At 32.4% G+C, this 15,465-nt stretch overlaps 1 protein-coding gene across 1 annotated transcript; it reads left to right on the top strand.

Moving 5' to 3' along the window:
• The first annotated feature begins 1,429 nt into the window (after positions 1–1,429).
• Positions 1,430–15,228, top strand: LOC124372479 (NADH dehydrogenase [ubiquinone] iron-sulfur protein 6, mitochondrial-like). Its single transcript, XM_046830882.1, has 3 exons — positions 1,430–1,649; positions 7,302–7,478; positions 15,055–15,228. The coding sequence occupies exons 1-3, from the start codon at positions 1,521–1,523 to the stop codon at positions 15,130–15,132; spliced, it is 384 nt and encodes a 127-aa protein (XP_046686838.1). The 5' UTR covers positions 1,430–1,520; the 3' UTR covers positions 15,133–15,228.
• Positions 15,229–15,465: the final 237 nt, after the last annotated feature.

Raw genomic sequence — 15,465 nt, 5'->3', positions numbered from 1 at the left:
TAAAGTGTACGTACTGACGAAGTTTGTTTCCATAGTTTGTAAAGGAGAAGAACGATAATGTAAAAGACATTTCTTTGAACGAAACGAAATCATAAATACATCTTTGCTTACGATTACACCAAGCATAGATACGACTCAGCAGGTATATGAAAGAACTTGATCAACGGGAATGAGGTGGCCTCCAGATCTGTAAGAGATCATATAATTTGGTCAGCACATATCACATGTGTAAATGAATAATTAATTAAGGTAAAAATGCTATTGAGACAGATTTATATGAAGATTCACTAATGCACGAAGTCAAAGTTTATTTCTGAAATTTATCGACTTAAATTTACCAAGTAAAATATTGAAAGAGTATTTAGTTGAGACTTAAAAGAGCACGTTACTTACTATTACAGGAATTTCAAATACAAACACATTTAAGGAATATAATGGTTGGGAAATGTATTATGCATCAATTTATTTGCAGCTTCTTGCAAGTCCAACTGTTACGTTGTGTTTCTATTGTCTGAAATTGATGCAAAGCCGCACTTTTGGCATATAACATTAGTTAGTAACAAAATTCCTATCTTTTTATATAGCACAACATCAATTTATGTTCCTTCATAAGAAAGAGTGTGTTGTGATTGTTATGGTGTAATTTAGATCATCATCAGAATTTTATTATAATCATTTTTATATAGGTTTGTTTTACATTTCCTTATAATTTAAACTGGTATAAACCTTATAATTGATTAAAAAATATATTATACACTACATAACGCAGTAAAGTTCGTTTTAATGTTTATTCATATATATTTTGAATTTTCGTAAGAGTCATCCATTGTGTAGTTAGTTGTATATAGACATATTTACTGTCAGAATACATATTATAGCTTCGTGCCTAGACATTTTTTTATCACTGGCCAAGCGTGGTTCGAAACTACGTTTTTCTACAATTTCATATTTCCAATACTTATTATAAGTATTAAAAATTCATACTCGTATATTTTTCACAAGTAAATGACATACATTTTTTTAGTTCATTTTATATTATATAATAAAAAATAGGTAAAGCATATAATTTGTAGTTCCGAAAATATACCCATTTCCCCAAAACCCTGCTAATACTATAAAGAAAAAACCTGGTGTTACTGGTTATATATATGACTGGTAATATAGACTGGTCTCCAGAGGGTTATTTTAATATATTTTTTTCATGGAAGTTATCACAAAGTACAATAAATTAAAATAAACTGTATTTTCCTTACTAAAAATTGTTTGCACGACTTTAAATAATTTAATGTCAAAATAAAAGAGATGTATTTGTTACTGGTTAGAGATAACTATATAATTACTGCATTGACCATGAAACTTACATGTCTTTGAATCCCGCAGACTGAGACTATGGAAGAGCAACGTTTAATAAAAACATATGATTATGTCAAAAAAAGATAAGAATAAGAGTGTACAGACGACCTTTACTTAAACTAAGTAATGTATTGATTGAGTTGTGGGCACTAAATATATTTTAGGATATGGCTCTAAATTTATTTAGTAGATCTTTAAAAATAAATAGTGCTGCTCTGAAGCCTTTGTGTGTTATAAGGAACAAATCTACGGATCAGTCTTGGATTCCAGATGACCCTGTAACTCATACTGGACAGGTAGACAACATATAACCTATTTCTTACTATTGGAATTTTTCAACAAGCCTATAATAAAATAATTATTAAAATGTTGATGCAAAAAATATGATTCAAACAATAATTAAATAAAGCATGGTTTAGGCTGCCCAATTATTGTTTAAAGCCTATGCCTAAGCATGTTACAGTATTAAGTTTACATTTCTAGGGTAATTTAACCCTATGATACTCTAGATATTCATAATGGCTGCAGTACAATAAGCAGCCACTGCCACCATTGAATCATGTTTATCGGTTTTAACTTTCAATACTATTGAATAAAAAGTGGGTAGGGTACAATAAGCGGTCTCGGTTTTTTGTATCGATATTGGCAAACATATTACTTAATCATAACCATCGATATAACCAATCAGTATTCATTATTGTTGATTCGTTATTTTGAACAATTAACTCTATATCAATAGCTGTAAACACTTTCAAATAATACACATAATCGTATTATTAATATTATATATACATGTATATATAACAATAATAATTATTATACATACCGGTACACTTAATTATGTATAATAATATATAATTACGTGTGTATAATTATAAACAATTCAATAATGACATAGACCATATGAATTGTGGCTCATAATTTATTTATGAGTTTTCCTGTTTGATCGATCTTGTTCTGGTTTGTTTATTATTTATGCAATTTCTTAATTATTTGACTTTTCCTATATTCCTATATACTCATATTTTAATTTAAATCAGAAAACTAAATTGTTCTTTGAAATATCTATTATGTTATTTGGTCTGACATTTTGCTTTCAGTATTTTTAAATGGCGGGAGGGTCATGAATATCGATGATTGGATATCATTCGATAATCATGATCTGATTATGGCGGTGGCCGCTTATTATACTGCAGCATTCACAATTATTAATTGCCAGATGTTTATATTTCACACAATAAAAATATTGTTTTTAGTCATTCAAACAAAGGAAAATCATTTGAGTAATAAGTAATGACATTGGCAAGAATAATGGCAATAAACATGCGCTTTTGTGTCAAAATGTATTTTTAAACATTGAATAATGTTTCAAATGGCTACAAGATAATGAATGATCTTGCTCCTATAATCTAAAGTGAGTAGTGAGGACTGAGGAGATGAAAACTAGAATTAAGTTAAACAATGTTTAACTGGTACTTTGGGATTATACCGACCACACCCAGACATGAATCGTTATTTCACATTTCGTTTCTACTGATTACTAGATTAGCGTAGAACAATATTTCGTCAATATAAAACAGGAATTGTCTTATCGCAAACACCTCCCCATCCTCAGACAGAGGTCAAAGTCGAGCGTCTAGTAGATAACGTGATTGCAGAGTCTCGCCGCCCGTTCAGCTGGTGCATCGCTTTGTTGTACTTCCGTGTTTTACCTCTACATTTCTCCAAACACAAAAATTCAACAAAAACAAACATTTACCAAACTAAACTTTTTATTAAAAAAACACTCAAAACTTGTTTTTTATTCTTGATCACATTCCGCCACCCAAAATGCGAGTGCCTCCGGCCATCAGCGCGGGCTTCGGCAGCACCTTCGGTGCTGCCCCTCGCTGATGTCGACGAAAGAAAAACATCCCTCGAGATAGTACCTATCAGTAAAATATCAAATTCTAGAGGGGCTAATCAGAAATATAAATTGAATTGTAATGGAAAGGCAATGATGTACCGTGCAAATCACGTGATGCCGCGCGGCCTGCCGTAATCAGGATTCTCGAGAAAGATAAGATAACAGCGACAACAATACCGATCACAATACCTGGAAATGCTTGTAAGTTTGTAATTTTGTAATTGAAGAGTTGTTTTTTCGTTCTATCATGTTTGTTTCTATAAATTTCTATTTTTGTGTTCTTCATACTGGTGTGGTCGGTATAATCCCAAAGTACCGTTTAACTTAATAAAATAATGTTTTATTTCAAGAAAAGTGAAAACAAACACAGCATTACAAAGAACACACTTTTTAACATTTTAAATTACAAAGAACACACTTTTTAACACTTCAAATTTGATTTAATGAATATAGTTACAATCATGTACTGTACTATTTATGTTTGGAACCAAACTAACTATGGTAATTGTCGGACTCCCCCTGACTCGTCGGTCACACTCCGAGTGACGGGTGTGTGTGTCGACAACTGGGACATGAAGTTAACAGCCTGGAGAGGCAAAATACGAGTTTCATGTTTTTAGCCTATTGCTATAATCCTCCTGAACAAAACAATATAAGGTTTCAATGAGTGGAAATGAAGAATAATAATAAAGTTATAGAACATTAAAAGTGGAATTACTTTTCTCGCAGAGAATAATATTTTATTGTTCTAATGGCGTCACATGGTCTTGTTATGATCGTAAGTCAACCTGCTATTGGTTGTCTCTGACGTCAGCCATCACGCCATCTTCGATATGTAAAATAACAAAAATGCTGAAATTAGGGGAATTTTACCCAAATAAGACGTTTTTGTTAATTTAGACATTCTAACAATTAATGTTCATATCAGCCTGACAGAAGTGCCTCCAGCTAACAGCGCAGGCTACGGTGTTGCCTCACACTTATTAAAATAAAAGAAAAAAAAATCCCTCATAAGAGAAACCAATCGGTACTTTGGGATTATACCGACCACACCCAGACATGAATCGTTATTTCATATTTCGTTTCTACTGATTACTAGATTAGCGTAGAACAATATTTCGTCCATATAAAACAGGAATTGTCTTATCGCAAACCCCTCCCCATCCTCAGACAGAGGTCAAAGTCGAGCGTCTAGTAGATAACGTGATTGCAGAGTCTCGCCGCCCGTTCAGCTGGTGCATCGCTTTGTTGTACTTCCGTGTTTTACCTCTACATTTCTCCAAACACAAAATTTCAACAAAAACAAACATTTACCAAACTAAACTCTTTATTAAAAAAACACTAAAAACTTGTTTTTATTCTTGATCACATTCCGCCACCCAAAATGCGAGTGCCTCCGGCCATCAGCGCGGGCATTGACAGCACCTTCGGTGATGCCCCGCGCTGATGTCGACGAAAGAAAAACATCCCTCGAGATAGTACCTATCAGTAAAATATCAAATTCTAGAGGGGCTAATCAGAAATATAAATTGAATTGTAATGGAAAGGCAATTATGTACCGTGCAAATCACGTGATGCCGCGCGGCCTGCCGTAATCAGGATTCTCGAGAAAGATAAGATAACAGCGATCACAATACCTGGAAATGCTTGTAAGTTTGTAATTTTGTAATTGAAGAGTTGTTTTTTTCGTTCTATCATGTTTGTTTCTATAAATTTATATTTTTGTGTTCTTCATACTAGTGTGGTCGGTATAATCCCAAAGTACCAAACAATCTCTCGAGGTAGTGTTTAATCAGTAAAAAATCAAATTCTAAATGGTATGATCACGAATGCCTCCAACTATGACTGCTTTATAGGAAATAACTTGAAAAAACACAAATAGTGTAAATTCACCTAAACATAACTACGAACTATCTTGCAAGAAAAGTAGTTCCTTAAATGTTCTTTAATTCATTATGTAATTTTCATACCATAAAATGCTCTCATGTTTAGAAAGACAGTAACAATAGGTTAACAACGCAAATCTCTTTTCCAGTGTGGATAAAAATAATGCATACAAGTTAAATCAAACCGATAAATAGCGTAAAAAACAAACATAAGTTAAATAAATAAGCAAAACTAACATAACTATCACTTTGTATGTAATTCTGTCAAATCATGCCAATGGGTTATAAAACTGTTCATCAATTTACTAATTACAATCTTTTTAGTGATCTCTGAGGTACTTTATGTTGTACATTAATAATTAAAAAAATCCTTAGTGATAAGTAAATAAAAGCAGCAGATGATTTTCTTTTAATTTGTTGTTATTCATGTCTTCTTCTATTTATTAACATTATTATAATAATAGTTGATCTGATATTTTAATTTGTAATTGTAATACCAGTTCTTTTATCATCCAAGAATTAATCTGTAAAACGTTTAATATATCCAGAAAAATATTATTAAGACAGCTATATTTAACAACCATGAAAAGCATAAATTAATTTATAGAATTCATATGAAGAACACGTTATAATCAATGTCTTGGATGGTATGTACTCATGTGTAAAAACCACTGAGTACCAAGTTGTTTCTATTTGTTGGATTAGGTAGAGATTTTATTAAAAAACTAGCTTTCTGCCTCATCGTGTATGAGACTGTTTTGTAATTAATACTGTCAGAATGGATAGTAGGATATCAGACATTTGGCATTATTGTTCCTGAGGAAGAGGTTTCAATCTTCAACATGCAATGTTCTATTTTTCCAACATCTAACGATGGCAAATGTCTGAAATATTATTATTCTTTCAAATTATGCATCGTCAATAACAAACTAATGTTAAAATTTTAAAAACAAAGAACTTTCAGAATCCTATTCTGTACAATCATAAATTAATTAATTGGTGCCACCTATCTTCCCAAAGGTCTGCCTCCGTTTGCTAAGGTCGCTCCCAGCCTGTTCCACATGGTGAAGTCATTGGGGCGAACTTGTAAGGCGGACTTGAAGCAATCAACAGCTTTATCCTGTTCATTTGTCAGGTTAAATAGCACCCCTAGGCCACACTGCACATCAGGGTCTATGTCCTGAGGATTGCGTCGGGCAGCTGATATGAACTTATCACACACTTCTTTATGAAGATCCATTGTCGTTAACATAGACTGTCCTCCGAGTTTTAATGTATCATCTTGTGGGACCAGATCTGAGTATTTTGGATTTACTCGCAGCCAGTCCTTCAGTGCTCGACAAGCATGATGATCAAAGTTTTCATTTGTGTAACTAACAGCCAATCCCATCAGGGCAGTCAAATTGTTTGGATCCAGCTCCAGACACTGTTTGAAAGCAGCAATTGCTTGAGGGTCCTGTTCGTTTTCTGCCTGGGTAACACCTAACAGCTGCCACGCTAATTGGTTGCTTGGGTCGGTTTTCACTACCGCCTCAAAACACAAGACAGCGCTAGGGATATCACCAGCTGCCAGTCGCTTCTGCCCCTCGGCCACAGCATCTGGCAGATCGGTCATCGGGTTTTCTTCCGAAAACTTATACTTATTCAAATTGGAGGCAAAATCTATATATTCCGTATAATCTTGAGTCCAAGGATGTAAACTAAAAGAACTGTCTTCATTTTCTTTTGTTAATGAATTTGACTCTCAAAGTCACAAAAATGTAAGCATATTATGTCTTGAATTATACTAACACTCCTAGGTCTCTTGAACAAAAACATTTTGCAACACTCATCACCTGTCTAATTTCATTGTTTATCATATTATATTGTGTATAGCCATATTTTTTAACCCAACGAATGGCTTATGTTTGTAATGATGTCAGAAACTCTTTGTGTCTGGTTTAGTTTTTGTAATCAGTGTGTAAGCATTCAACATCTCACCTGGTTATAAGAATATTATTGGTGGGTTTATTATTTATTGTGTTCATCTTCTAAGCATTTTTTTTATAACAGGTTTGTTTCTTGATATGGTGGGACTTTTAAGTCCCTCTTCAAGCTGTTCAGGAAATTTATTTTTATCTTTAAGTTAACTGACTTGGTGGGACTTCTTGTTTCAGAAATATGAGAAAGATGACTACCGTCTAGCCAGATATGTGGAGAGAAAGAAGCACGTGAATACAAACTTTGCCATTGACCTGATTGCTGCAGTGCCACCCAAACCAGAAAAGGCACGAATTGTCTGGTGCGATGGAGGTGGCGGTCCTCTGGGACATCCCAAAGTTTACATCAATCTGGTGAGTTGGTCAATGCTGTAGAAGTGGTAATATTAGCAGTAGGTTTGCCTATAAAATTACAGACAAAGTAAGTTTCAAGTGATAGTCTGGGCCAAAAAATTTAGAATAATGAAGCATCAACAATAATTGGCTGAGCTCTAGTGAATCTTATTACTCGAGGCTGGACAAAATTTCATTTTTGTCTTTTGTATCTTGAAAATGAAATGACCTATAGACTTGGAAATTTTGCATGAAACACTGCAATCTCCGAGAAATTAACTATAATTGAAGATGATACCATCGAACAGATAAGTGAAACTGTAAAAGGGCAAGGTCAGATAACATCTAACTTCCAAGGTGTAAGGGTTAAAATTACGAAATAATAAATAATTAATAGATTAAAAATTGTAAAAACTTTACATATTATTTATTGCTACAAATTATACAGCTAAATAATAACTATATCTTTGTCAGTCAATGAGAGTCAAAATCATTTGTCGTTTTCCACTAAGTAGTCAGCCTTTTAAGCTGCATTTACTTTGGCAAGAAATTGCACAAGTTTTGTGTCCGAAAGTAAAAATTGCTAATCTAAATGGGTGCAAGAGTTCTCTTGTGCGCTTCCGCAACCAATGTCGGACAGTTGCAGAAGAGAATTGGGGAGCAGTGTCAGACAGTAAAACTGTCTGGTGTAAACGGATCCGTACAGTGAGTGGTGTCGTGACTCCACATTGCCGAGACTGTCATGTGTGAACAGAGTTTGTATTGACTGTTGCAAGTAGTTGTGCAAGTTTGTACACAACTTTTTGCCACTGTAAACACAGTCTAACTTTATTGGTTAGTTTAACTTTAGTCTACTATATGTGTTTAATAGCTAATTTTAAATACGTCACGCTAAAGAAATATGAGCTGTAAAAAGTTTTATCATGTAATTTTAACTTTTTTGATAACATTCCATTTTAATTCTCAACCAAAACTATTCGGATGATCAATTGGTTGATGTGTGTTGGAGATATTTTGTTTAAGGGAACTTTTATATAAATTCTACAAAAACCAAGGTTACATGTTTATACAATCTGAACAGGCTCTTGATTCTTGAACTATTAATTTTGTCCCTATGCTTGACTCTACACATCCCTCTTGTAGAATAATGTATTTCTTTTATTGATTATTTCAATACACAATATGTGTAGCTTCATAAAGTGTCCATTTCACATGTATTTTTTTTTGTAAACCAATTTACTTAAACGAAAGAATGGATGCCACAACCATTCTTTGTTTTTCAAATGTCTTTTGATTAGAAAAACATGTTCGATTATTGAATTAGAATCAAGAATCAAGAATCAAGAATCAAGAAATCTTTATTGTCTTTAAGCACTTGACAATGCAATGGACAACGTCACTTTTTATTATATCTAAAAGGCTACCTACTCCTATCACACCTTTAAAACCCCATAATACAAGTGTAATGATTAGACTGTAAGTCAAAGTAAATTTTATATGAACATGTGAATAACGCCACAATTTAGTCATTAAAAAGAAAATAAAAGTAAAAAATGGTATTAGCAGCATCTCGTTAAATATATATAACATATCTAAAACATTATATACAGAATAAATTAAATAGTAAATAAAACAATAAATATATAACAATAAACAATAAAAAGTAACAATAAATAGATAAAAATGCAACAAATTAAAATTAACAATGAAATAGATTTAACAACAATAAATAAATAACAAGAGATAACTATCAACAAAATCATAACTATAAAAAAAATTAACGTACTAATATCACAGGTTAAGTAGTCATTTAAAGAATAAAAATGTGTTATCAACAAGCCAATTACTCACAACATTTTTAAATCTACTAATAGACACATGCCATGCTTTTCAGGAAGTTTATTAAAAAGTTTAATCTTCATATAAATAAAAGTGCCTTTGGTTTTCTCCAATCGAACATTCATCTGTTCAAGCATATATTTTTTTCTTGTACAGTAGGAGTGTATTTCTTGTCTACTAATAAAACTATCTAATTGTTCCTTGATACTAAGTAAAGTACAATAAATATACAGGGATGGAAGGGTCATTAATTCTAAATTTTTTAAAAAGTGGGACACAAGAAACTCTATTGCCAACATTTGCAATAATTCTAATTACTTTCTTTTGCCAAATGAAAGCAGTTTTTAGCACTAGTACTGTTTCCCCAAAGTGTTACACCATACCTGAGCTGGGAATGGAAAAAGGCATAATATGCTGTGACCAACATTTCAGTACTGATATTATACTTTAGTTTCCTGATAAGGTATGTAACCCTAGCTAATTTTTTACAAAGAAAACTTACATGTGCATCCCAATTTAATCGATTATCCATGTATATTCCTAATAGCTTAATAGGTTCTGTATATTTACTATCAAGGACACAATTTCCATCAAGAGTAAAAATTAAATTTTCTGTTTTGCTATTATTTACTATCAAAAGGTTGGCTTTAAACACTTAATAGCTTCAGTCATTGCCTGCTCCTGTTCTAAAATTAAAGTTTCCAGATGTTTATTGCTATTTAAAATAGTTGTATCATCTGCATATAGAACAGACCTACAAGGCATATTAAATGAAAAATCATTTATTGCTACTACAAAAAGAAAAGGACCGAGTACTGAGCCTTGTGGTACTCCTAGTAAAACATTTTGGAAACCAGATACATCTTTATTTTGTGAAACCATCTGGCTTCTATTTTGTAAATATGATGAAAATAAACGTAATTCATTATTTTTTATGCCATAAAAATGTAGCTTTTTTTAAAAGCAGGTCATGAGGAATGCAATCAAAAGCCTTACTTAACCCTTCCCGCGCTACGGCAATTTGGGACGCACCATACCTAAAACGCTACATATACCTCAAAAAATTTTTTTCCATAAAGTCAACGCTAATGTTGTATTTGAGTTTGTTACCATATAAAAAGACTTTTGGGAATGAAAAAAGTATAATTTTATTAAATACGTTTATTTTAAATTATAAAACAATATAAATACGCCAAATTTAATGAAATGTTGAACGAAATTTTTACTATCGTTGTATAATATTATATTATATAGTATATTTATGTAATAGTATGTATATTATACAATTAAAATAAAAACATTAATGGTTATAAAAAGATTTAAAATTAGCCATCACGGTGTTCAAAGATAACGTCAACGTGTGGTACGTCTTGAAACACGTATCCGGGTGCAGGTTTCGGCCGGGCGGTGCATGTCTCGCACACGTAAATGGTCTCCTTGCGTAAACCGTTGCGTGTACACACAACACATCTTCCCAATATGTCAAAAACCAATTTGAAAACGTAAACACAACAGTTTCACTCGCAGTCCGCGAACGAAGTAAACCGGCGAGTTAGATCGTCAGTAGCGCTTGTGTCTGGCAAAACAGGCAGTGGCATGGGTAGTGCGCCGCCATTTTGCAGCTTGGAGAAAAACCGGGAGGCGGGGACAACACTATTACTGTGTTATTTCTATTGAGGGATATATGCTCCAGCAGTTGCTGCACTCCACCGGCAAAACTGGGAACTGTGCTCTCCCAATAATAACCTCAATGTTTAAAAGCGAATATATTTGTCAAACAGCGTTTTGAGCAAAGTAAATATTGGCGGTTATATTTGTCAACAGCGCGCGAAGGGTTAAAGTCAATTAAAGGTAGTAGATGTCATTATTTTGTTTTCAAAATTCAGAATAACCTGTTCTGTTACAGTTTCAACCGCTTTTACTGTGTTTAAACGTGGGAGAAAACCAAATTGGTCCGAACAAAAAAGATTATTTACAACAAAAAAGTTATACAATTGTTCTTTGATACAAAACTCAAATATTTTACTAAGAATAGGAACTAATGAGATTGGTCGATAGCTAGAGGGGTTAGTCCTATCTCCTTTTTTAAAAATTGGCACTACTTTTGTTATTTTTAAAGCTTGAGGAAATGTTCCTTGGTCTAGCATCTTATTAAATAAATAAGTAACTGGCTCTAATATTATGTCAATGATGTCTTTCATAATTGTATTGGAAAAACCATAATAATCCTCACTTTTTGAGGTACTCAACCTAGATGTACAATATAAAACATCATTTCTTTCAATATTTTTTCCATTTAAAAATCATTTTTTAATACACCCTTATTTCTTATGTAATTTTCTAAATATTCAAGAGCAAGGTTATTATGTCATTCTGCTGGTCAGAAGTAATTAATTATATTAGAAGGTGAAAGTGTAAAGAAGTTATTAAAAGTCCTAGAATCAATAAAAAGTTTCATGATTTTTTTTCTTCAACCTTTTTTTTTCTGTATTAATTATTTTCCAAGCAGCTTTACATTTATTTTTTTGAATTGGTAATATATTTCTCATTAAATAATTTTTTCTGTCTTTTAATTTCAGATCTATACAGATTTTTTTTGCTCTGGTGTACACATTTTTACATTGTAGTTCATGAACTGTACCCTTACTGTTTTTAAGCTTATCATACAATGCAACTACTATTTTCCTAATATTTTCCAATTCTTTTGTATACCATTTACTACTTAACCTATTAGTATTTGTCACTATTGCCTAATTTAATCTCTTTAAAAGGACAGCACACATTAAAAGTGCTTGTCAAGACAAAGTTAAAATAATCAAATGCTGCATCTACATTAGTAAAACGTTGTAGCTGTGACCAGTCTACATGAGTCAAGTTTTCCCTAAAATTTTGAATAGCGTATGGCGTTAATGTTCTAATGGTTTTAATTGAAATACTTTTTTTTTATACCTGAGTTTGGAGCACCAATAGTGTGAAAATTTGCATAAACTGCTGCGTGATCTGATAAATGAGGTTCAATAACATTACAGGTTACAGTACCTTTTTTAAATTAGTAACTATATTATCAAGGCATGCCTCACCCCTGGTGCTTTCTAGATTTAAGCAATGCAATGTTATGGGAACGCAATAAATTGAAAAAAAGAATCTACCTCAACATTACTTTTTTTTTATATTGATATTAAAATCACCTGATACGATCAACTTCACATTAGAATATTTTTTATTAATATAACCAAGTAAATCATCAAAAAAACTTATGAAATCATTTTATGGGAGAATTTGGTGTTCGATAAATTGTTATAATGATAGCATTCAAACTAACTAAAAATATACCTGAAAACCTCAAAAACAAAATCTACACATAAATGTTCTAATTCAATAGTTTTATATATTATATCTCTTTTAACATATATACTACAACCCCCCTCTTCTAAGGGGAGGCTTCCGGCAATAAACACTACCTACACAAAAACCTGCTGGCACATATAACAAAGACTCTTCTGGACAAAGCCAGTGTTCATTTATAGTTAAAACATGTATATTTAACTTATTTGACCATAGATTTAATTCTTCTAATTTATTTCTTATGCATTGAATATTTAAGTGATAAACAATGAGGCATGAGTCCTTAGATTCTGGTGAGCTTCTACTTGTGCACTGTAGTTTTTTCCAGTTGGTAGGCAGTTCCCTGTCACATCACATGTACCTGGAGGAGGAGGTTGCACATCTCGTAGGCCCAGCCTGTGGTCAGGGTCCTTCTTGGCAGTAATGGCTTTTGCTTACTGCTCCAGCTAACCACTTCTTTCCCCAAAAATTTAAGTGGAGACCTTGACGGGTGTGTAAAGCTCTCTCTGCTTTACTAGATTTCACTAGTGTGACGTTGGAGTACCTGCCACTGAGCTCTTCGAGGCACTTATTTGTCTTTGCAACTTCTTTGTTGACACAGGACCAACTAGCCAGGTCATAACGGTGTGGGAGGTCTACTAAAATGATGTTTGTATTTTGTAGCTCTGTCCAAGGTTTCAGTTATTAAAGTCAATGCTTCATTTGCTTCATTTTTTGCCACATCATTTGTGCCGCATACCATCACCAAATAATCGTTTTTATTTAAAATTTACATTTTCTATATTTTTATAATTTAAAATTTGTCTTGTACGCCCTCCAGGCCTCACAAAACCTACTGCTTCATGATCTTTATGTATTTTATTAAGGTGCCAGGCTAAATCTCGTCCATGACTATCAGCACAAATGAACACCTTATTCATGTGTGTCTCATTGTGGCTTCCATCAATACTGAGATCACTAACATTTGAAGTCTCATCTTCATCAACTTGTAAAACCTCAAACTGGTTCCTTAATTCAATGGGATTTAGGGTTCCCATTATACGTCTTAGGTATAGGTTTGGGTATATTTTTTTTACTTTTTATAACCATTGAAAAACTCTCCAGCTTTGTTTTTTCAGGGCTCCATAAACTTTTTTCCAGTCCAGTGTTATTATGCAAAGGTGTGGAAATTCAAAGGAGATAGACTATGATGTACACCTGAATTTACTTTCTTGATTGTAGAGATATTCAAATTTTCTTTTTGGTTCAATTTAGTACGTAATCTATGTACCTTCTTCTTCCAGCTGTATAATCGTTTCTTCTTTTTTTTATTACTAAAGTTTCCAATTGTATATTATGATTCTTAAGGACTTATAATTTCTTTTCTTGCTTGGTTAATGTCATCATTAAGTGAATTATAAATTTCATGTTGATTTATTAGTTCTTGTGTTACATCTTGATTGATACCTATAGTTTCTTTTTCATGTTCCAATTGGAAATCAACAGATGTACATTTGTCACAGAGCCATTTTTCTTGGTAACTGTGCTACATGCTTTTTATATTCCTCAAGAGTTAGAGAAGTACATTTTCTGTGGAACCATTTAGAACTGCTCCTGTACAAAGTATAGCATGACAGCCTTTGGTTATATTTTTAGAACATTTACCACATGGGTACTGTAATTTTTTCTTATTCATTTTATATAAAATTGTTAGAAATTATTAGTATGAATTCAGGAAAAAAAAAACTGAAAATGTATTTGTATATATAAATACTGGTTACTTAATAACAACAATAATTAACTTTTTAAGCAAAAAAAGTAATGACAACAGTTGGATTTGAACCCAGAACTTTCAGTATAGAAGTCCTCAACTATATCATTGAGCTATCAGATCTGATACACTGGTCAGTTACAGGTGCATAACAAAAATCATTACAATGACATGTGAGATAAGAAGTTTGTCAACAAACAATACAAAGGTCAGTTCTGGTCACTGCACTTATCAGTTCTTCAGGCCTTATCTCTAGACCCTTCTTATCTGCTTTTAAGAGTACAGACCAAATAGAAATATGAAAATAATTGTATAAAAAACTTAAATTTGGCACCTTCTTGTGAATTGTTAAAAAATACACTATACAAAAATGTTGAGAATTACTTACTGATCACTTTAATGCAAAATTTATATCATAATACAACGAAAAAAAACCAATTATATTCACTGAAAATGATAGAGCAGATCCTGCATACAACTTGCACACTCATTCATTCACTACTACAGATATATGAGATAAGGGATAATACAATGGGGTTATTATAACATATTCAGTAGGAACTACAAAGTGGCTTTTCTGTGTATACAGATTTTGGAAAAAATTTTAATTTAACTATCTACAAAGCTTTAAAGTTAATTAATTCATCTCTCATCTGTTCACAGGATAAACCTGGAGATCACACATGCGGGTACTGCGGTCTGCGATTCTTCAAAGAAGATGGCCATGGCCATGGCCACTAAACAAAACATTAAAACAATTGTAGTGTGAATTACTGCTGTAAGAAAAGTTAACTTTTTGTAAATATTGAGTTAATAAACGTTAAATGGTTTATTTAATCACTGTAGTAAAATGTGTTCCCAAGAAAATGCTATAGTTGATGAATAGTTAACTACCAACCTAAACAGTCTAGGTTTATATAGGTACTTTCTATTTCCAATTAAAACTGATCCAACAACGTCTTTTAACAGTAACTACATGATGTTGGTAGTAGTAATCTAGCTTTCAAAACCTTAGATTCCAAGTTTACTTAAATATGAATCAAGTTTTAAAGACATTTTCATGAAATAAAATAC

The sequence above is a fragment of the Homalodisca vitripennis genome, unplaced genomic scaffold (genome assembly GCF_021130785.1).
Source record: "Homalodisca vitripennis isolate AUS2020 unplaced genomic scaffold, UT_GWSS_2.1 ScUCBcl_3305;HRSCAF=8761, whole genome shotgun sequence".
Lineage (NCBI taxonomy): Eukaryota > Metazoa > Arthropoda > Insecta > Hemiptera > Cicadellidae > Homalodisca > Homalodisca vitripennis.
The sequence above is the reverse complement of the archived record's forward strand: the minus strand, read 5'-3'. Positions and strand labels throughout refer to the sequence as shown.